General features: G+C 38.6%; 1 protein-coding gene across 1 annotated transcript in view; it reads left to right on the top strand.

The window, feature by feature from the left end:
* LOC121443313 (testis-expressed protein 11-like) overlaps positions 1-23,643 on the top strand; it is a gene marked incomplete at its 5' end in the record, with an annotated part of 312,932 nt that overhangs the window by 186,965 nt on the left and 102,324 nt on the right. Inside the window, 2 exon segments of the mRNA XM_041645021.1 lie at positions 4,067-4,191; positions 22,380-22,465. Coding sequence (XP_041500955.1) covers positions 4,067-4,191; positions 22,380-22,465 — 211 coding nt within the window.

Below are 23,643 nucleotides of genomic sequence, written 5' to 3'. Positions count from 1 at the left end.
GGGGGGTCATCATGGGAGAACCCACAGAAACAACTGACCCGAGCTTGTGGAGACTGGACCAACAGTCAAAGAGCCTATGTGGGACCGCCCTAGGCCCTCTGCATGTGTGGGACAATAATGTAGCTTAATCTCTTAGTTAATTCTTCTAACAGTGAGAGCACGAGCTCTCCCTTGCACATATCTGGCTTTTGGTAACCTGTTCCCCATGCTGGATTACCTGGCCTGGCCTTGATGTAAGGGGAGGATCTTGGTCCTGCCTCAACTTGATGTGCTATGCTTTGTGCAAGCCCATGGGAGGTCTGCCCCATTCTGAACAGAGATGGAGGAGGAGTTGATGGGGAGGGGAAGATGGGAAAGGGGAGAGGATGGGAGGAGAGGAGGGAGTGGAAACTGGTTGGTATGTAAAATAAATGAAAAAATGGCGAACAATGAGGGCTGATGAGAAGCCAAGGACAATGGCACGGAGTTTTGAACCTACATAATGTGCTGGCTTTGTGGGAACCTAGCCAGTTTGGATGTTCACCTTCCTAGAAATGGATGGAGAGGGGAGGACCTAGGACTTACCACAGGGCATGGAACCCTGACTGCTCTTTGGACTGGAGAGGGATGGGGAGAGGAGTGGGGGGAGGGGGAGAAGGGTGGGAGGAGGGGGAAAGGGTGGGAGGAGGGGGAGGGAAATGGGAGGCTGGGAGGAGGTGGAAACTTGTTTTTTTTTCTCCTTTTCTCAATAAAAAAAATGGAAAAAAAAGAAAAATCTAAAATAAAAAAAATTATTTAAATAAAAATAATTCTGTATAAAATATTCAAGTATTATAAATGGAATAATATTAAGAGTAAAATTTGTTGAAAATGTATGATAGACTCTCAAATTGAAATATTATAACTGTGTATAAAATAGTGACTCTCCAAAGTGGTATATAATACATACAAGTAAATTGCCTTAGATTCTTTAATAAAAAAGAAAAGGAAGGGAGAAGTGTTGTAGTTATAATCTCAACCATAAGAAATATACTTTAGTACTGTGAAATGGTCTTTTTGTCTTTTTTTAATTTTTGCTGATAATTTAATTTGGCTTGTATAAATACAGATAATCTAGCTCTATTTTGCCATGCATTTATGTGGAATGTCTTTTTCTATCTCATCACATTCAAACTATGTGTTCTTAAAGGCTTTCTTGAAAAGTATCTTATAGATACAATATTTCCCTGGTTTTAATCCATTCACTCACTCTGTATGTTTTGATTACAGAATTAAGTCATTTACATTCAAGACAATTATTGATATCCAAAGTGTTAATTGCCACCATGGTGGCAACCTGCCTCTGCCACCAAAGCAGTTATGTCATCATACCATAAGCTATGTGACATGTGCACCCCTTAAGAGTGCCTGTCAGGCACAGCTTACTTTCTTGCTTCTTCCTCTCGTTTCTTCACTGTCTCTGTCTGCCTGCCTCTCTCACACCCTCACTCCAACATGGCCTTTCATTCTTTGTCCTCCTCCCAATAAACATCTTGCACTAACTTTGTTGTGCACAGTGTCTTTGCTTAGTGGTATTCCTTGGCAGGGCCCGCCAAAAAACTTCACCTTTCCTTTTTCATCCTTACACAAGGACTTATTGCCATTCCACTAATTCTTATTGTTTTATATATCTTTTGCTCTTTCTACATGTTGTCTTTCTTTGTAATCGGGTGATATTCTATGGTTATCTACTTTGATTACTATATGTCATGTAATAATTATAGTTTGTTCTTGTGATTATCACAGGCTTATTTAAAACATAATAAATAGGCTGTTTTAAGCTGATAATTACTTTACTTTGATCATACCATCCACCTGCTTCCCCATAGTTTATATTTTTGATCAACTTATATTTTATATTAAATATTCTTTAAAATTATTATAGATATCTTTTAATAATTTAATTTTAACCTTCATTCTATTTTATTTTATTTTATTTATTTATTATGTATGCAACATTCTGTCTGTGTGTATGCCTGCAGGCCAGAAGAGGGCACCAGACCCCATTACAGATGGTTGTGAGCCACCATGTGGTTGCTGGGAATTGAACTCAGGACCTTTGGAAGAGCAGGCAATGCTCTTAACCTCTGAGCCATCTCTCCAGCCCTTAACCTTCATTCTAAAGCTATAGATGAGTTACACACTTATTATTATTGAATTTAACTGTATACTTTGATGGTTTAGTTTTGATCTTGCTAATCAATATACTTTTCCTTCAGTTCCTTTAATGTTTGTTTATCTGGGAATTTTCATTCCCCTTAATTTCCTTGCCAAGTATTCCTAGTTAGCAGTTTTTTCCATCTGTACTTTGGATCTGTCTTCTCAACTTTTCATGGCTGGTAATGTTTCTGCCAAGAAACATCAGTACTGCTAGACTATTGGCCCACCCGTTTATGTGCTGCCTCTTTTCAGCTGCTGCTTTCAAGATCTTCAGTCTTTGCTTTTGTATTATTTGATAATGTCTTGGTAAGTCTTGCTTGCATTAAATCTGCTTAGACAGTTGTCACCTTCCTCCAAAGTTTAGAGTCTAAATGGATACTTACATCTATTTTGAAATGTATTGTTTTAAAAATGTGTGGCAATCAGAGGAAAACTTGGAGTCAGTTCTCATCTTCAGCCGTGTGAGCTCCAGGGATCAAATTCAGGTCATCAGGTTTAACAACAAGCATCTCACTAGCCCTGTTTCTCTGCATCCTTGATGTTTATTAAGCTTCTTTGAAATGTGTTATTTTGCATTATTAGTTGGGCAGTTTACAAATCTACACTTCTTTTTTTAAATATCTTATTATTACCCAGGCTGGTTTCAAATGCCTATGGACACGTGAGCCTCACACCTTGGTATTCAGAATGCTAGGACGACAGGTCTGTGTTTGCAGTTTGTATGACTCTCCAGTTCTTTTAGAGACTCTTACCTTACTTACTATTGGAGTAATGTATTCCATGATTGTGTTTGATCTTTGTGGCCTTGCATTGATGTCTGCATATTTGAGGAAGGAGGGAATTACTGTCTGTGGTTGTTGCCAAATCGCTTGATCTAGAAAGTCCTTTCATCAGTCAGTTCATTTGAAGATTTGGGGCAGGGTGATTGGTAAGCTTGTTGTTTATGTCCTTGGGCATGTCTCAGATAGATCAGTGAAGCTTGTGTCTGGAAACAGGTTTAGATCTGGAGGTAAATCCATTGACTGGACCTCATGATTGGGTTCTCTCCTTCCACCATGTGGGTCCCAGGTATAAAATCAGATCATCAGGGTTGTGGATGAAGGTCTTAACACATCTCACTAGCCCACTTTTGCATCTTATATTATGAAATTTTGTCATTGGATCTATAAACAATTTGGTTTATATCTTCATTGAATTGATTCATTTATCAGCTTGAAATATCCTATTCTAGGTAATTGTTCTTTATTCTGAAATCTTTTGTCTCCTTTTTGGATTATTAGGTATAACTTATATGTCACTTAATATCTTTTATATCCACTTAACTTATAATTATCTACCTTTATGACAAATAATGGGATATAAGACCTCATTTCATTTTAATAGTGTTATAAATACCCCCAATTTTGGTGCTCCACAATGCATCCAGTCCATCTATTAGTAATGGAATTTAGGCTCTAGGTTCCATATTTTATTCTTTTTATTTATTTATTTTTACTTAAAGATTTCCACCTCCCATTTCCCTCCTCCTCTCTCCTTCCCCTGCCCCTCCCTCTCCAGTCCAAAGAGCAGTCAGTGTTCCCTGCCCTGTGGGAAGTCCAAGGTCCTCCCCCCCTCCATCCAGGTCAAATAGTACTAGATGAACATCTTGTATTTATTTGCTTTTGAAGCTAATTGTATAGATAAATTTACAAAAGTGTAGTTGCTCAGTTAGGCATTTTTCTAATATTCAAGTCCTTCTTGATGGCTTATTAATGCATATGACTTAATAATTTTATATTTCTAAAAATATGACTATCTTAAGGTGATTCAAAATCCATTATGATATAATTAACCATAAGTAAGTATTACCCTTGATGAAAATATCTCACATTCTTATTGTTTATTTCAGCTTTACAGGTGGTCCATACTTTAGAGAAATTATTAACAGATGAAGAACTGGATGATGATGGTCTATTTGAAAGTGAAGTTTCACCTACCAAAATCCTAAGTTTGGCTATACTGTTTGCTCTAGAGGTAATTCATATTTATCCACTATTATACTCTTTTTCTTTTTGAAAAAGAATGCATCACCATCAGCTTAGCATAGGAGAGTTCTTCTTTTACTGTTTTGTCTCATATTTTCATACCAAGATTCTTATATAATAGTCTTGTTTTTATCTTATTTATCTTATTTTGAGGCAACAGATTTGTGTTTAAAACAAACAAAAATAAACACATCAAACACTAATTTTAAAAGAACCCCTAGGATCAGTGAGATGGCTCAGTGGGTAAAGACACTTGTCAGAAGCCTGGTGATCTGAGTTCAATCCCCTGAACCCACATAAAGGTGGAAGGAGAGAACCAACTTCACAAAGTTGTTCTCTAACCTCCACATGTTTCCTACACACACACACACACACACACACACACACACACACAAATAGTGGCTATGATGATAATGATGATGAATATGATGATAATGATAGGAAAGATATTTAAAAATCAAAGAAACTTCAGATTTTAAAAATGTTGTTTCAGGGGCAGAGAATGTCGCTTATGGTAGAGCATTTGCCTAGCATGCACTAAGCCCTGTTTGTATCCTCAGCTCTATGAAAAGCTAGGGTGGGGGTATATCATGACATGCAAATAAATATGTATCTACTTAGAAATTTATATCTATCATCAATTTAAATGAATATAGTTTAAACACTTGTGATCTTTCTTTCTTCCTTGGGAGGGATGTTCTCACGATACAACTCTGGCTGGCCTAGAGCTTAGTATGTAGGTAGACTAGGCTGGCTTTGAACTTAGAGATCTACCTGTCTGTGTCTCCCAAGTACTGGGCTTAAAGACGTTTGCTACTGCTATGACTAACCTGTGTCTTTTATAACAATAAAATATTAATTTTTGTTTAATAATATATCTATTTTTATTTGCAAAACTTTGGTCTTAATGAGATACAGAATGAGAAAAGATGCCATACCAGCTTTGGAACTCTTGGCCTGAATGGAATATTGGACCCGCCTTTTAATAAATGCCTAACTTAAAATAAATCTTAATACCACCATTAGCAAATAAAGGTATTGCTTCAAAGACTTTTGTAAAAATTAACTAAGATGATTGAAAATGTGATTTATAAACTATGACTCTTTAAAAAGATTTAATTTTTTATTTTCTGTATAATGAATATTTTGCCTGCGTGTATATACATATACTACCTATGTGTCTGGTGCTCTAGGTACTGGAGCTGCAGATGGCTGAGAACTGTCATATGTGCGCTGAGAATTGAACCAGGTCCTCTGGAAGAACAGCCAAATGCTCTTAACTGCTGATCCATCTCTTTGGCACCCTAAGCTACGACTCTTGGTCTTACTTAAACTACTTCTGTTTCTGATTCTTTTGCTTAGATGAAAACCAAATTTATGCTTGGAACTTAATTTCTACAATTCTCTACTACTTGTCTGTTTTTTATGTTAAATGTAGAATTTTAATATATTTAGTGTGTGTGTGTGTGTGTGTGTGTGTGTGCGCGCGCACGCACGTATGCATGAGTTCATATACACCACACAGGAGCCTGTGAAGGCCAGAAAATGGAATTGGTTGCTCCTAGAACTGAAGTTACAGGCAAGCTTTGAGCCACCATGTGGGTGCTGGTAACTTAATTTGGGTCCACTACAAGAGCAGTGATTGTTCTTAAACACGGAGCCATCTCTATTCAAACCACTATAACCACCAACTGGAAACTAAGTATTCAAGTATATGAGCCTATGGGAGACATTTTACATTCAAACCACAATACTAGTCACTCGTAAAATACCCTCCAAAGTGATATAGCATGCATATTCTAGTTTGTAAAATCCAAGGAACCCTGGAAGAGAACCTCCATAGATTCATACTACGACCTCTCTGCACATTGTAGTGATATTTTTGTTTATGTTTTAACAAATAAAGCTTGCCTGAAGATCAGAGTGCAGAGTTAAGCCACAAGAGGCCAGGGAGTGGTGGCACACACCTTTAATCCCAGTATTTGGAAGACAGAGGCAGAGGGATCTCTGTTAGTTCAAGGCCACCTTGGGCTACACAAGATTGTATCTGCCTAAAAGAGAAACAGAGCTCACACAAAGGCGATCCCAGCACTTGGGATCCCATGCCTCGAATTCCAGTACTAGGGAGGTGGAGATAGGAATGATATGGCTGGGTGGAGAGAGGAATATAAGGTGGGAAGGAGACAGGAGCTCAGTGCAACCTGCAGTTCAGTGGAGAAAGTTGCAGTCTGAGGTTTGGTGGAGACAGATGGAGTCTGGAGATGCATTCTGAGGATAGGATCACCTCTTTGGTTAGAGCATTGGTAGAGGTAAAAGAACTGTTTAGTGGCTGGCCTCTCTGCTTCACTGATCTTCAGCATTCACCCCTATATCTGACTCTGGGTTCTAATTATTAAGAATAACTAGAAGTCATGCTACAGCACATGCCAGGCATCTTATATTCTACCTTCTCAACCGTTGTTGTGGGTGAACTATTCACATTCCTGCCTAAAGGCAGTCTCTCAACTTAAGCACTTGCTTCTGAAATCACCTATTGTTGCCTTTGCATTCCCTTTTACTGAGTTATTCTCATAGATTATAAATATACTCTTGTCCTATTCAAATGAACAGAAAATTAAAACAAAAAAAAACTATCTTAACCATTTTCTTATCAAATACTGCCCAGCTTATTTTCTTTCTTTGGTAACAAAACTCCTCTGAAATGTTGTCTATACTTATTATTCCTCCATATCTCCTGAGTTTTTGTTCTGTCAAGCTTTTGTCAGAAAGTCAGCTTTTGTTGAGGTCACTGGTGACCTCTGTCTAGTATATTGCAATGGTTAAATCTTAGTTCTTATCATATTTTACCTATTAGCTGTAGTCAAAACAGTTAACCATTCTTTGAAACACAATTGGTTTCTAGTACTTCTTGTTTTATTCTTACCTTATCAGTTGCTCTTTTTACTCTCTTTTTGATAGATTATTTTTTCATTTCTCTTAAACTTGCTGTCAAATAATGGCATTGGGAGATATGTATAGGAGATTTGAGAAGACAGGATAAGGTATGAATTAATTATTCATAAAAGCAGGAAATGAATGATTAAAGAAGTGTCAAAATTGATTAAAGAAGTGTCAAGTGCCGGGCGGTTGTGGCGCATGCCTTTAATCCCAGCACTCGGGAGGCAGAGGCAGGCGGATCTCTGTGAGTTCGAGACCAGCCTGGTCTACAGAGCTAGTTCCAGGACAGGCTCCAAAGCCACAGAGAAACCCTGTCTCGTAAAAGAAAAAAAAAAGAAGTGTCAAGTGCTTGCTAATAGGATTAAGACTCAGTTGATGATGCTCAGAAATAAAGCAAATAGCTGGATGGTGGTGGCGCACGCCTTTAATCCCAGCATTCAAGAGACAGAGGCAAGCAGATCTCTATGAGTTTGAGGCCAGCCTGGTTTACAGAGCGAGTTCCAGGACAGCCACAGCAGTTACACAGAGAAACCCTGTCTTGAAAAACCAAAAAAAAGAAAAAAGAAAAGAAAGAAAAAAGCAAATGGTTGTGTAATTTTAAACAACTTCTGGATTCTGCTGAATGAATGAAAGAACAAAAGTCAATGCAAAGTTTGGCTTAACAAGACTTTAGTTTTTGTAAAATAAATTTAATGAATGAAAACTATCAGTAAAATTGGAGTAATTATAGTGAATACTTCTAGAATTTTAAGTGGGTGTATCAGAAGACATTAAGGGAATGAGATACAAGGAAAAGTTGGAAGCATCAATGAGTTGGAGGTTTTACTGCAGGATTGCTGGAATCAGAGTAATAAAGAGGATGCATAGATAGGTAAGAGAGTGGTCAGAAAATGAAATTATTCTCAATACCAGGAAATGGAAGGAGCCTAGATGTCCATCAATCAGTGAACTGATAATGAAGTTGTAGTACATATATACAATGTAATTTTATTCAAATTAATATGAAATTTCAGGAAATTGGAACTGAAAAGAATTATACTGTGTGAGGATATCCAGACCCAAATAGATAAGCACATGTTCTCTCTCATATGCAAGCCTTAGCTTAGAATTCTTTGACTGATATGTTTAAGTTGGAGTGTCATGGAGGTCAGGAAGCTAGAAAGAGATCATTAAATGTGGAGTGGAAAAAGAAACCTTAAGGAAGGAGGCTAGAAGAACATTTGATATGAAAGTGGAGAAGGGGAAAACTTGGGGTGGAAAGATTTAAATTGTAGCAGATATCAGGAAATGGGGGAAACAAGATGGGAAGAGTTAACTAAAACTAAGGATAGATGAGAAAGCCCTGTGCAAACCTACCATTTTGTAAGTAAATTAAAAAGATTAGAGTCCTCTTGCATGGGTGGATAATGCTCCTTCCAGAAGCCAAAGGTTACTAAATAAGAACTCCAGTACCAGGTCTGGGATACCCTCCTATGAGCTGTTGGTAAAGGAGGCTACAGATGCCACTAAAACAACATCCTTGTTTGCCCATCAGAATTATATCATAAGACCCTATTACTAAAGACACCAGAATTCAAGTGGAATAAGCTGGAATTTTCCTCCATGTTGGGTAGCAAGCTGCTGGGAAAGTCGTTAGCAGTCCTATCTAACTGTGGACCCTATGAACTATGACAATGACCTGCCTGACAAGATACACTTACTGGTACAATAGTGGCATGGCTCTTATGGGGGTAACAAAGTGTTTTCTGATTGAATTTGAGGCTCACACCACAGATGGAAACTCATACCTTATATTAGCAACCTGGTCAAGAGCCTGTGGCTGAGGAGGTCATAGGCTCTAGGAGAAAACCAACTACTGTTGTTTTGCTAAAGTGGATATGGTATCAAACAGCCTTGTTAATATCCACGTCTATATGTTGTTCTCAGTCTTTATCATAAGAGAGTTTTTTCACAGTGGATGTAAGGTAACATAGAAACTCAACTGGTCAAAGTGCAGAGAATACGTGACTGTAGAGTACTAGGTCCTAAGTGAATCATATGATTATCCCCTTCGAGATTCAGGGAACATTGCAGAAGAGAATGAAAGGAATGTAAGAGTCAGAGTTTGGGAAGGGATCCTACAAAACAATGTGTTCTAGACACAGCTATTACATATATGAACTCTGTTGTTAACTGTACAAGATTAGACCTCTCACTGTTTCATCATACATGACAGAGAGGATTGTAAGGCTTCCACCCCTCAGTTAAGGACTGTGAGCAGGTAATCCAGTAGTTGTTAGATATGGTCATGTAATTTCTTCAGTGATAAAACCATTGATACATTGCCTATGTTCCAGTAAAAACTCCATACACACTCATGCTCATGCAGGCGACTACAGTTAAACTCAGTGGGTCAGAAAAAAAGACACCAGAATTGAAGTGGGGGACTTGTTGGGAAGAAGAAAGGTTTCATTGAGGAGGGTTGTGTGTGTGTGTGTTTGTGTGTGGGCATTTGTGTGTGTGAGAGAGAGAGAAAGAGAAGGAGAGAGAGAGAGAGAGAGAGAGAGAGAGAGAGAGAGAGGGAGAGAGAGAGAAATGGTGGGTAAATGGTGGGTAAAACTGCCCATAAAACAGAATTCACATGTATGATATTGTCAAAGTTTAAATGTCATACTTGAAAAGCTCGGATGAAGAACAAGGGTAAGACAATAAAGTAACTGGGGCTCAAAACTTGAAGCACCTATTCAGGGTCTTACAGGCATAGGCTTGCTACTTACAGTATTCTGAGAGTAAGTGGAGTACCTTCTTAAATGGTGCACTCTGAAGTATTTCACTTGTTGACCCAAATCCTCATGTTTCCACGCTTCCTAAGTATAGATTCATATATATATCATCTGCATTCTCATAGAACATAGTACCTACATGGGCTATTGACTCTGGTTCTCGATTATTTCAGCTAGGACTATAGAAACACATTTCTCCTCACAGTTTCCATGGTGTAAGATATCAAGAACTTAGCAATTCATGGAAAGATTTTGTCACCGATTTTTCATTCGTAAAATTCACTACCTTCTGATGAGAGAAGACTGTTCAGGTTCTTAAATATAACTTTCAGAAATTCTCTACCTAGACAAGAGTTCAAGACTATATCTACAGCATGTTCTGCTTTTAGTGTTTGTGACTGGTGTTAGTATATCAAACACTGAGATAGCATTAGAATTGTAAATTGTTATGTCATAACAGACAATTTACCCAGCCGTACACTGTAGAATTCTCTTTTTTCTTTTTAATCTTATTTATCAATTTAATTTTTTACAGATATGCTTTGTGGTAAACATATCCCCCCATTTCCCTGTTTCTTTTTCTCCCTCTCCTCTTTCATTTGCTTCATTTATTCCCCTTCATTTATTCACATCTAATGTTGTTTTATAGGCATATTCGTGGTTTTATGTGACTAAATAAAATCTAGGAACCACAAATGAGAGAAAACATATTAATATTTGTCTTTCTGAGGTGGGCCAAACTTATGTCCAGTTTCATTTATTTCCTTGATAATAACATAGCTTCATTCTTCTTTATGTTGAAAAAAATCCCTTGTGTAATACACACCCTTTCTTATTTGTTACTCTGTTATTAGAGACGTAGTTTGACTCTATTACTTAGCTATGAACAGTGTTGTAATAAACATCAATGCACAAGTGTCTCTGTAATATGTTGACTTGGAGTCTTCCAGACAAATATCCATAGGGTAGATCTAGTTTTCTATATCCGAAGTAGCTGGACTACTTAACATCTCTTCAATTCATCAGCAGATTGTGCTTTTCAAATGACCCAGAATCTGACTACTTCTTCTAGTCCTCATTATTGCTACCCTGATCTCTGCCACCTTCCCTCACCCAGTTTTTTTTTTGTATTTTATTTATTTATATATTTTTGCAAGAGCCTCTTTATTTTAACTCTACTTAGGATCTGGAGTGATCCTGTTAAATTATGGGAGTTATTGTTACTCTTCTGTCCAGAGCTCTTTTATGAAAAAACCAAAGCCTCACCTACAGACCCCATAATCTGACTTATTTTCTTTAATAATAAAATAAAAGAGAGAACAAAAAATTAATACATGGGAATTGAACAAAACAAAGAAACAGAAGGAAAAGAACCTAAGAGACGGCACAAGAAACAGAGACCTACTCATTTGTACATTCAAAACTCCCATAAAAATACTAAACTGGAAGCCATAATAAATACTTGGAGGAACTGATACAGACCTGTGCAGGCCCTGTGTATGCTGCCTTAGACTCTCTGAGTTAATGTGTGCATCAATCCTGTTGATTTAGAGGGCCTTGTTTTCTTGGTATCCTCCATTCCCTCTGGCTCTTACATTCTTCCTGCCTCCTCTTCCACATGGTTTTCTGAGCCATGAAGGGAGGCATTTGGTAGAGACATCCCTTTATTATTATTATTATTTTATAAATAATACAAGTCTAAGTTTCCACTTCCTCCCCTAGAGACATCCCTTTTAGGGCTGAGTGTTCCAAGGTCTCACTTTCTGCATAATGATCTGGCTGTGAGTCTGTGTATTTGTCCCCATCTGCTGCAGGAGGAAGCTTCTCTAATGATGACTGATAAGGCATTATGAGTGTAGCAGAATATCATTAGGAGTCATTTTGTCATTGTTGTTTTAATAAAAGTAGTATTTGGTTTTCCCCTAGGTTCCTGAACTATCTAGTCTCAGGTTCACGGTCTCCCAAGCAGGGTCGGGTATGGGTTCCATCTCGTGGAGTGGACCTTCAGTCAAATCGGACATTGGTTTGTTACTCCCACACACTTTGTACCACCATTCCACTAACATACCTTGCAGGCAGAACACTATTGTAGATCACAGGGTTTGTGTCTGGGCTGGTGTTTATGTTTCTCCTTTTGTGGCTTTCAGAGTACCCTCCTATATACCCATGACACTACAACATAGGCTCCATCTCAACCTTTCCATATTCAATGAGTTGTGTAGGTGTTTTCTTTAGCAATGGGGCCTTGCCATCAGTTTGTGGAGAACAAAATATAGTCCTGGTAACAGCCTGGGTTATTTAGGGATTCTCATCTTTGACAAACAACTCAGTTGGATGTAATCCAGTACCAGCACTAGAAGCTTTATTTGGTGACAAGAGATGACACTCTTTCTCGCTCATTATTTAGTGATTTCATTTAGATGAACTTCATACACGTATATATTTTATCAAGCTTCTACTGTGTTATGTTTCCATATTACCCCTCAAATGGTCCTTAATTTCACCTTCTCTTCACAGGTTTTATTAATAAAATCGGAGAGAACTCAATCTAAAGAATATGAGGCATTTAGAACTTTGCATGACTTTTTTGACACTAACTTCTAGGCAGCATGATAATGGTCATGTGGTTATACAGATGCATCCTTGAAATATGTATGGGTGTGATGATGATCTGGAAAAGTCTTCAAAATAATATGGAAGAAGTAGTTGCAGATTTACAGTGGGATAAGATGGATGAGATATTGAAGCTGGGCGGTAGGCATATGGGAGGTAAGCATAGCCTGGCTATTAACATTGGGACGTCTTTGAAATTATCAGCAATAAAATTGTTTTTTAAGGGGTAGGGAGTCAGGAAATTCAGATCTAAACTTTAATAGCTGGTGTACTGTAAAAGTTCGCTGATGGCTGGGAGTATTTGTATTTGTTTTTGTATCCCTGGGACCTAGCTTAGCATCAGGCACATAATTGCCACTCTGTATTTAAATGTCTGAATATCAGTGTCTTTTACGGTTTTTTGACTTATAGTACTTTGTAAGTCATACCTGTGGCATATTCTCAAACCTCACTTGTTAATTCTTACTTGGAAGTAGGTAAGGGAGGAGGATTTTGTGTGAATTGGTAATAAATTGCAGAACATTAAAGTATACTTTTATTGCTTTAAAATACATATAATAATACAGAACATCCAGTGGTTTCTTTTCAGGTTCAAGTTTGCACTGAATATAATAAAAAATTATACTAAAAACAAGCCTGTTCACCATACCCTCAAAAAACCCAAAATAAACCCGATCAAGCAAGGAAAATGCCTCTACAATGGAAATTTTAAAACCCTGAAGAAGATTCTAGAAAAATAGTAAGAACTACCATGCTCATTGATTGACAGAATTAATATTATGAACATGTCTATAGTATCAAACTGATCTATAGATTCAGTATAATCATCAAAATTCCAGTGACATTTTTCACAGAAATAGGAAAAGATGTTCTAAATTTCACTTGTTGAAAAATTTTAGTACCTAACTCGATGATACAAATCAAAATAAATGAATTGTTTCACTTTGCCTTACTTTTCACAATGGTGACTTAAATTCTCTAAGCTTTATTTTCCTCATCTCTTAAGAGTCTTAAAAATCTTGACAGGACAATTTTTGCTCTGTTCTAAATTTCCTATAGCTTTGGATTAATAATACCTGCCTAAACACCATTTATGAACAAGATTATTTAAAAGCAGTTTTCTCTAAAATAATGTATCCCTTTCCATATGCTCATTTTTTTCTGTGCTATTTATTTGCATTCATGGACCCTAAGTTGTTCTATATTTCCACCAAGTTATATAGTGAAGGAGTCAACTTTAGCTCAGCTGAAATTCAAACTAAGAGAAGTTGACTATAAAAAGTCACTACATATATTTGTAAGTCCCTTTAATGTTCATCCCTGCAAGGAGATTACAAGGTTGAGACCAGTCTCAGTTACACAGGGAGTTTAAGTCAGCATGAGCAACATAGAAGACCCTGTCTTGAGGAAAAGGAGGAGAAAATGGAGGAGGAAGGGGCAATTCGTTACTGAAAAGCTCTTACTTTTCCTGAAAGTTACTCTTTGTTAAATAATAGTCCAGCATTTCCTGATAAGGTCAGTCTTTTTTTAATTGATTTTTATTGAGTTCTATATTTTTTCCTCTGCTCCCCTCCCTGCTTCTCCCTTCCCCTTCAACCTGCCCACAAGGTCCCCATGCTCCCAATTTACTCAGGAGATCTTGTCTTTTTCTACTTCCCATGTAGATTAGATCTATGTATGTCTCCCTTAGGGTCCTCATTGTTGTCTAGGTTCTCTGAGATTGTGGTTTGTAGGCTGGCTTTCTTTGCTTTATGTTTAAAAACCACCTATGAGTGAGTACATGTGATAATTGTCTTTCTGGGTCTGGTTACCTCACTCAAAATAGTGTTTTCTAGCTCTATCTATTTGCCTGCAAATTTCAAGATGTCATTATTTTTTTTTTCTGCTGTGTAGTACTCCATTGTGTAAATGTACCACATTTTCCTTATCCATTCTTTGGTCGAGGAGCACTTAGGTTGTTTCCAGGTTCTGGCTATTACAAACAACACTGCTATGAATATTGTTGAGCACATGCCCTTGTGGCATGATTGAGCGTCCTTTGGATATATACCCAAAAGTGTTATTACTGGGTCTTAAGGAAGGTTGTTTCCTAATTTTCTGAGAAATCGCCACACTGACATCCAAAGGGGTTGTACCAGCTTGCATTCTCCCCAGCGATGCAGAAGTGTTCCCTTTACCCCACAACCTCTCCAGCATAAGTTGTTATCAGTATTTTTGATCTTGGCCATTCTTACAGGTGGATTCTGTTTTCATATACAATCTGTTAGCCTGTGTCTTTTTATAGGTGAGTTGAGTCCACTTATATTAAGGGATATTAATGGCCAGTGATTGCTGTTTCCTGTTAATTTAGTTTTCATTGTTGGTGATGTTAATTTGTGCGTTTTTCCCTTCTTTGGGATTTGCTGTGGTGAGATCATCAATTGTCTGTGTTTTGTTGATGTAGCCAACTTCCTTGTGTTGGAGTTTTCCTTATTTTATTTTGTGTAGGGCTGGGTTTGTGGCTAGGTATTGGTTAAATCTGGTTTTGTCATGGAATATCTTGTCTTGTCCTTCTATGGTGATCAAAAATTTTGCTAGGTATAGTAGTCTGGGCTGGTATCTGTGGTCCCTTAATTTCTGCATAAAGCTTGACCATGACCTTCTGGTTTTCATTGTCTCCAATGAAAAGCCAGGTGTAATTCTTTTTTTTTTGTCGTCATGTGCACTTTATTGAATCCACTGTGGACAGATGCAGGAAGGTAACATTTGCGTACATGTAGGGTAAAGGAAGGGTCACTGGACGGGCAGCTGTGGACTGTGGCGCGCGGGGCAGGACTAGAATCCAGATTGCGGCATTCTCTGTGAAAAGGCTTCACAGAGTAGGCATAGGCAATGAAACCCAGGCAACAGACGTTCAAGAAGAGTGCATTGAACAGGGACCAGACCACATGGTCAGGCACAGAGACCTCTCTGGGCATGTTGATCACGGTGGTTCTCACCACAGCTGAGTTGTGGGGTTCCCCCAGCTCAGTCACCCCATACTCCTCTTTGATTGTCTCATAGCTTGGGGGAAGTCCGGCATTGGTGCTCATGAAGGCTTGGGTATTATGGCTCATGGTACTGACTCAAACAATCACCCCGTCTGGAGGAGCGGATGGCTCAGTCAGGTGTAATTCTGATAGGTCTGCCTTCGTATGTTCCTTGGCCTTTTTCCTTTGTAGCTCTTAATATTCTTTTTTTACTCTGTATGTTTAGTGTTTTGATTATTATGTGGCGAGGAGCCTTTTTTTTATTTGATCCAGTCTATTTGGTATTCTGTAAGCTTGTATCTTCATAGGCATATCTTTCTTTAGGTTGGCAAAGTTTTCTTGTATGATTTTGTCAAATATATTTTCTGTGCTTTTGAGTTGAACTTCTCCTTCTTTTATATCTATTATTCTTAGGTTTGGCCTTTTCATGGTGTCCCATATTTCCCGGATATTTTGGGTTAAGCTTTTGTTAGAGTTAATGTTTTCTTTGACTGATAAGTCTATTTCCTCTATTGTATCTTTAGCGCTTGAGATTCTCTCTTCCATCTCTTGTATTCTGCTGTTCATGCTTGCATTTGTGGTTCCTGATCATTTTCTCATGATTTTTGTTTCTATAATTTCCCCCAGCTTCTGTTTTTTTTTATTGTATCTATTTAAGTTTTCAAGTCTTGAATAGTTTCTTTCATATGTTTGATTGCTTTTTCTTGGTTTTTTTTAAGGGATTTGCTGATGTCTTTCAATTTTTTGTTTGTCTTTTCCTCTATTTCTTTGAGAAATTTCTCATTTCCTCTTTAAGAGTTTCAAACATTCTCCTGAAGTTACTTTTTCAGTCATTTTCTTCTGCTTCTTCTATATTTGTTTGTTCAAGTCTTGCTGCTGTAGGGTCTTTAGGTTTTACTGGTGTCATGTTGCTGTTTGGTGCTGTGTGTGTTCTTACCCTTCTGCTCATCCTTTCCTCTAATAGGTGTGCTTAGGGCTGGCTGTCATTCTGTTGATTAATCTTCTAGGTGCCAGTGAATCCAAGGCTCAGATGGTTGTTCCTTGTGATATAGTCAGTGCCATGGTTCCAGCCAGTCACCTCATTGGTCACTTTGTGTTCCTGGAAGTCGCTCAGCACTCCCAGGTTTTGCTCCACTCCCTTGGAGTTTGCTGTCTCAGGCCTGCTCTAGCTAGGTTGTCAGCTCAGACCTGTTTCTGTAAATGCCCCTGGTCTGGATCTGTTCCTGCAGAGGTCACTGGCTTGGGCTTGGTACTTTAAAGAACTCTGGCTCCAGTCTACTCCCTCAGAGTTCCCAGGCTTGGGTATGCCCATACTTGCAGAGGACCTGGCTCAGGCTTACTCTCTTAGAGGTCCCAGACTCATGCTTAGACCTGCAAAGGTTTCTGGTTCCTGCCTATTCTCTTTGATGTCACAGAACAACACCCAGACCCACAGAGGTCCTGGCTCAGGCCTATTCCATCTGAGGTCCCAATTCATGCACTCACTCAGCAGTTGCTCCCTTGTACCTGTTTCCTTGGATTTTGCTGTCTCAGGTCTGCTTTGGCCCAGGTTGCTGGCTCAGTCCTGGTCTGCCAATGTCCCTGGACTGGATCCACTCCCACTCCCATGGAGCTTGCTTTCTCAGGCCCATTCCGGCCTAGGTAGCTGGTTCAGGCCAAGGTCAGTTTTATTATGGACTTTTTATCACAAATTTCTTTAGTTGAGATTGCCAGTACTCCAATATTAATCCTCTGTTTAATTAAAATGATTTTTTTCTATTAGATTTTCTTATTTTGTTTTTTAGTTTGAGAATTCATACAAACATGTTTGTTTCCATCAAATCTAGCTTTCCCTTTTTCCCCTTTGGTTCCTTCCCATTCCCCACTTTTTCTTCCCAACTTTATGTATCCCTTTTTAAAATAAATTTGGTTTTGTTATTATTTGAAGGTTTCATACATGAGTATATTATATTTCCATCCTTTCCACACTCTTCTGCCTCCCAACTCTTCCTGTGTCCACACCACACCCTTTCAAATTCAGGACCTTTTAGTTATGTGTGTGGTGTGTGTGTATGTATGTTATGTTATGTATGTATGTATAAAACTGATTCCAACTTACATTGGAACTTGCATGTTTTTGGATCTGAACCCTTAGGATTGTGGGTCTTCTGTATGAAATAAAGAAATAAAACTGGTTTTTCCTCCCTTAGCAGCCATTGACTGCCTGTAGCTCATCATCTAGGGGATGGGTGCTTGGGGGCTTTATCTGTGTTGATGTGTAAATGGGTGTTGTTTTTATAGGTCTTATACAGATAACCATGTTGTTGAATGTTCATGTGAACTCTATCTCTTCCCTGTCCAGAAAAAAAAACTATCTTATGGCTGTCATCCCAGTCCTTAGGTTTTTACAGTCTCTCTACCCACTCTATGACAATTTTCCCTGAGACTTAGGTGTAGACTTGTGATAGAGATGTCCCATTTAGGGCTAGGTACCCCACAGTCACCTTTTTCTTGCCTTTTTTTAAAAACCAGTTATAGATCTCTCTAATAGTCTCCATCTGCTGGGGGGAAAAGAATCTTCTTCAGTGAGATCTGAGAGTTGCACTTCTCTTAGGTCAGAAGGATGGGTATTTAGAATTCAGTTGGAAACTTTTATTCCTTTAGTAATATGGTAGTACTAAGTTCCCCTTTATGACTTGCATTAGTTACTTTTCTATTGCTGTGATAAAATACCATGGCTACAGCAACTTAGAGAAGGAAGGGTTTGTTTGGTACTTACAGTTCCAGAGGGATGAGAGTCCATCAGAATCATGGAAGGAAGTGTGTGAGCAAGCACAGTGTTTGAGCAACAAGTTGAGAGTTCACATCTTTTTTATTTTTTGCCTTTTTATTGAAAAATTCATATAATATATTCTGATCATATTTTCTCTCCTATTCCAAATACCATCCTCTACCCACCCAAATCCATGCCCTGTCTTTTAAAAAGAAAAGAAATAAACAGCCAGGTGGTGGTGGCGCATGTCTTTAATTTCAGCACTTGGGAGACAGAAGCAGGCAGATCTCCGTGAGTTCGAGGCCAGCCTGGTTTACAGAGCAAGTTCCAGGACAGCTAGGGCTGTTACACAGAGAAACCCTGTCTTGAAAAACCAAAACCAAACAAAAAATAAATAAATAAAAAAGAGAAACTCACAGAAAAAAAACCAAAACACAAAATTGAACACCAAAATCTTCAGGCAAAAGACAAATAAGACAAAAAAAAATGCGCCCTCAAAATAAGAAAGATGAACTGAAAAAAGCAAATGGCTTTTGAAACCTCAGAGCCTATCCCTGGTGATGTACTTCCTCCAGCAAGACCACATCTCCTAAGCCTCCCTGAACCATAAAACCAAGTATTCAAATACCTGAGGATGTGGGCAACATCTTATTCAAATCATGACCATGGTTTCTTGGCTAGGTTTATAATACCAGGAATGAGTTCTCTCCAATTGAGTGGGCTTTAGTTTCAATTACACAGTTATTTGTTGTCTCAAGATATAAGTGTTGACCCTGTTGCCAGAAGCACAAGCAAGCCAGCCCTGGGGCCATGAGAGTGGGAGAGTTGCCCGCCCCCCCCATCTGCCATGTGGTGGGAAAGATGCCCCACTTTCACCTCTCATGGCCTGTGGCAGTTTGGAGAGCCAGCCAGAGGTTATGAGAGTAAGAGAGCTGGCCTTGCGCCTAGCCTGGGCAGCACAGTAGAGCTGACCCTGTTGGTGGGGGCTTCCGTGAACTGGTCCTGAGAGAGTGTGAGAGCAGGAGAGCCCACCCCGCCCCTCCCCTTGCTGCTTGCTGCATTAGGTAAGCTGCGGGTTATGGGTGGGGTAGGGGAGGTGAGGGATGGGTGGAGGTATAGTGCTAGAGAGCTCGCCCTGGCAGTGCAGATGAGGAAGAGTGAGCCAGTGTGCTGACCAACCCAGCTGCTACCCAGGCAGAATCAGGGCTAAGAGTTGTCCTACCCAAATATCCATCACATCTATGATGTGCTGGAGCACGTGAAGGGGCTGGTCCTGCAGATCCAAACCTGCAGAATCTCCATGACACAGGGCAACAGCAGAAAGTCCAAGAGGAGTCCCAGTGACGAGTGAGGGCCCATCAGAAGCCAGAGGCCTCGAACTGGACCAATGACATTGCAGTGAACACTTGAAAGATGTATGGACTAAAGGGTGCACTGTGACTCACTGTGTCACACTGCAGCTTCCATGACCAGATTTTTCCTTTTCTTTAAAATGGTATTTTCTTTTGTTTTGGGGGGAGGCTGCAGGAGCATAGGCTAGATGTGAAAGGGTAGGGAGATGAATGTGATCCCAGTGCCTGATATGAAATCCACCAAGAAACAATAAAAAGTAAAAAGATACAGAGACACAGATAGCACTATTGGACCATTGGGAATGTCCTGCTGATCTCATTGTGATTATTGGGCTTTATAGCTAGGTAGGACTGTTGGTAACTTGTTTTCTTGACAGTTTGCAAAATCAACTTTTAACACTATTAGAGCTAGCCTTCAGTCAGCTAGCTTCCAGGTCAGTACCAGCTGGATTTCTTCAATTCCTATGGCCCAAAATATGGTATCTTCATCAAAAGGGTCTTATGTTCGTGTTCTGACAGGCAACCAAGAGCAATGGCTAATAGCCTATATTATTTGAGGTAGGTCTGTTTGACTCCTTGACCAACAGTTTGAAGGACAGTATTCCCTACCTGGTGGCACTGGGGATTTTGTAAAATAATCATTGACTCTCACGGGAGCGTTATTTTACTGTGCAATTTTAAGGAAGCTTATAAAATACTAGGTTTCCCTATGGTCTTTTTATACATAATTTCTTCTTCTTTTCCTCTTCTCACTCTATATTTACCCTCCTGTTAATCCCCCCTTCCATTTTTCACATACCCTCTTCATAGTGTCCGTGCCCTACTTCCACTTTTCTTTAGTGCTTTTTCCCACTTCCCCTAATGGTCTCTTTCTGCTTTCCTGTCTTTTATAGTTAATCCAGGTTAAACACTCAGACCTAAGGTTAATATCTAGGATCCCAGAATAAGAAAGAGACAGCATGTGGCATTTGTATCTCTCTGTCTGCGTCATCTCACTCAGTTTATTATCCAGCTCTATCCATTTACCTGAAAAGTTCACCCCTCTACAGCTGGATAGAATTCCATTGTATATAGTCCCACATTTCATTTTCCATTCATCAGCTGATGAATATCTAGGCTGTTTCCATTTCCTGGCTATTGTGAATAAAGCAGCAATAAGCTGGGATGAACAAGTATCTCTGGCATAGTCTATAGAACCTTTTGGGAATATGCTCAGGAGTGATGTATCTGAACAATGGTGAATCTATTTCTAGCTTTGGAAGAACCACCGCACTGATTTCCAATGACTTCACCAGTTTTTATTTTTTTAAAAAAATGTATGACCGTGACTGACAAGGAGGGCTGACTGAGAAGCCAAGGATAATGGCACTGGGTTTTGATTCTACTGCATGTACTGGCTTTGTGGGAGCCTAGTCTGTTTGAATGCTCACCTTCCTAGACCTGGATGGAGGGGGGAGGACCTTGGACTTCCCACAGGACAGGGAACCCTGACTTCTCTTAGGACTGGAGAGGGAGGGGGAGGAGGGAGGGGGGAGGGGGAGGGAAATGGGAGGAGGGGAGGAGGTGGAAATTTGTAATAATAATAATAATCTTATTTCAGAAGAAGAAAGTAAATCCTTTCAGAGTAGTTTATGACAGTATGAAATTGTTTTAAGATTGCTAATGGAATGAAGGTTAAGCTATTTGAGAGGCTAGAATTTTAGCGAGATCTTTCTGTGCATTAAAAATGCTGAGAGAGGGAAGAAGGAGAAGGAGGGTGGGTGGGTAAAATAACTTAGCGGTAGTTAATTCATCCACAAACCATAGAAACAAGGGAAATAGAGACCATGGCAACAACAAAGGATACAGGTACCATGGCAACAGTAAGGTATATAGAGATCATGGTGACAATAAGGGATATAATATGATGACAAAATTTCAAAGTGGTGATTTTTAGGAAAGAAAGAGTGAGAATAACATGAAAATAATACTGAAGGATTAAGGCACACACTCCACCTCTAGAGTGGAAGGGCAGTGAAAGTAAATCTATTGTTACTTGAGAAGTTTCCCATGTAAGCAGTGTCCAAGGACAAAGCCTACATTTCCATTGCAGAAATAGTGAGGAAACTTTCAGAGAAGAGGTCTCTCATAGGGAGATCTCTGGTAATGGACTAAATTTACAAGTTAGGATGGAAGGGTTGGAGGAGCTGGGAGAAACGAGAAAAGGATACAAATAGGGATAAACAGAGTCTTTGAGCTATAAGAGTACCAGAAGTGAGGGAGTTCAACAGTTTGGGTTTCTTTTGGTTACTACTGAAAATGAGGATAAAGAGGATAAAGCAAGGCTGCAATTGTGGATAGGAAGCTATGAGCTTTTTTTTTTAATTGAAAATAGATTGTTTTCATATAATTTATTCTGATTACCATTTTCTCCCCCCTAGTTCTCTCAATGCCTCCTCATCTCCCCTCCCATCCTGTTTTACACACTTTTTGACTCATTAGAAAAGAAGAATTAGATACAATACAATAAGATAAAACAAAAACAAATTAAAATAGGACAAAACAAACAATAAAAAGAGCCAAAGAAAGAACACAAGAAAAACGTGTGAGTTCCTGAGGATAAAATGAACCTGTTTTCTTTTTGTCAGTGAATTACAGCTTCATTCTACATTGTTAGATAACCCTTTTGAGAAAAAAATGGATATTCTTTTGTAATAGGCAGGATATAGACAACTTGCTGCTGTAATTTACCATACTATGTTTGTTCTTTTTAGAATGGGCAACAATTTGTGGCAGCCAAAGCTTTGGAATGTTTATCTCAACTTTCAGAAGACCCAAAATAAGTACTTGGAGCTTTAAAGTAAGCTGCCCTTCATACTTTTAATTTATAAACTTTGCTAAAACTGCTGATGATATCAAAGCCTTTAAGAACCAATAATGAAGATGCATAGTTTTTTTTTTTTAAAGGCAAAGGTTAGTGGTTGAACCTTATCTCCCCTGTTCCTTTTAGAAAGGAAAAGTCTTTTTTCAAAGGGATCTTTCATGTGTAATCCTGAGAGTTAGATTTGGCCATGATGACCCTATAGTTGTGACTGGGGAAAAAGAACCCAAAGCAGGCTATGTTTGTTCTACTGCTAGTCAGTTCTACTTCAGGCCATGCTTCTCATGGGAAATAGAGTGATAGAATTGAAGTTGACATACCAGCATACATTCAATCAAGTAAATACATAAAATCACTCAGGACACATAACATTTCTTTTCCTTAAATCATTTTTTTCAGTGTTAGAAACAGAATCTAGGGCTTCATCCCTGTGAGGCAAGCAACAACTCCAGCCTCACACCCCTTTTTGAGACAGAGTCTCACTATATAGCTTTGGCTAGCCTGGAACTGGTTGGTCTTGAACCTTCTGCTTCTATCTCCTGACTGCTGTGTTTATTACAGTCATACACCACCACACCTGGCCCGCGGTTCACATCATTTTATTTTATTTTATTATTTTAAGTTTTACTTCATTTTATTATTTTATTTTATTTTATAGGCAGGATCTTACTATGTATCTCAGGCTAACCTTACCCTCCCAAGTGTCGAGATTATAGGGGGTGTACCAGGCTCAGATAGTTTTCCATTCCAAAGTATTTTCAAGTTTGAAATTACCAATGATTCATCATATCATTTTGTAGTAAAGCTTCCAGATTCTTTCAAAGATTAGTGGTTCTTTCTTCTGTGAGACCCCAAAACCAATTACAGCTTTCTTACATAAAAAAATAAAGAATTATACACCATACTTGATATTTCTGTGTTGATATGAACTTGGAACACTTTAATAGCTTATTATAAATAACATTTTGTTTTAAACTTATTTTATTAAATTTTATTTCCAAAAATCATAAAATTTGTTTTTATTGCAACCTTTAGAACAATACAAAGATCTACAAATAAGATTAATTTTCCCTTTTTTTCATTTCTGCACTCTGGGATACTCAAAGTTAATAAACTGGCACCATAACTTTGACATATTTCTTCCTAAGAATTTCTCT

This window comes from Microtus oregoni, unplaced genomic scaffold (genome assembly GCF_018167655.1).
Source record: "Microtus oregoni isolate MIOR12 unplaced genomic scaffold, Mior012 000104F_ref0000108, whole genome shotgun sequence".
NCBI lineage: Eukaryota > Metazoa > Chordata > Mammalia > Rodentia > Cricetidae > Microtus > Microtus oregoni.
Note: the sequence above shows the minus strand (reverse complement) of the source record. Positions and strands in the feature narration are given on the sequence as shown.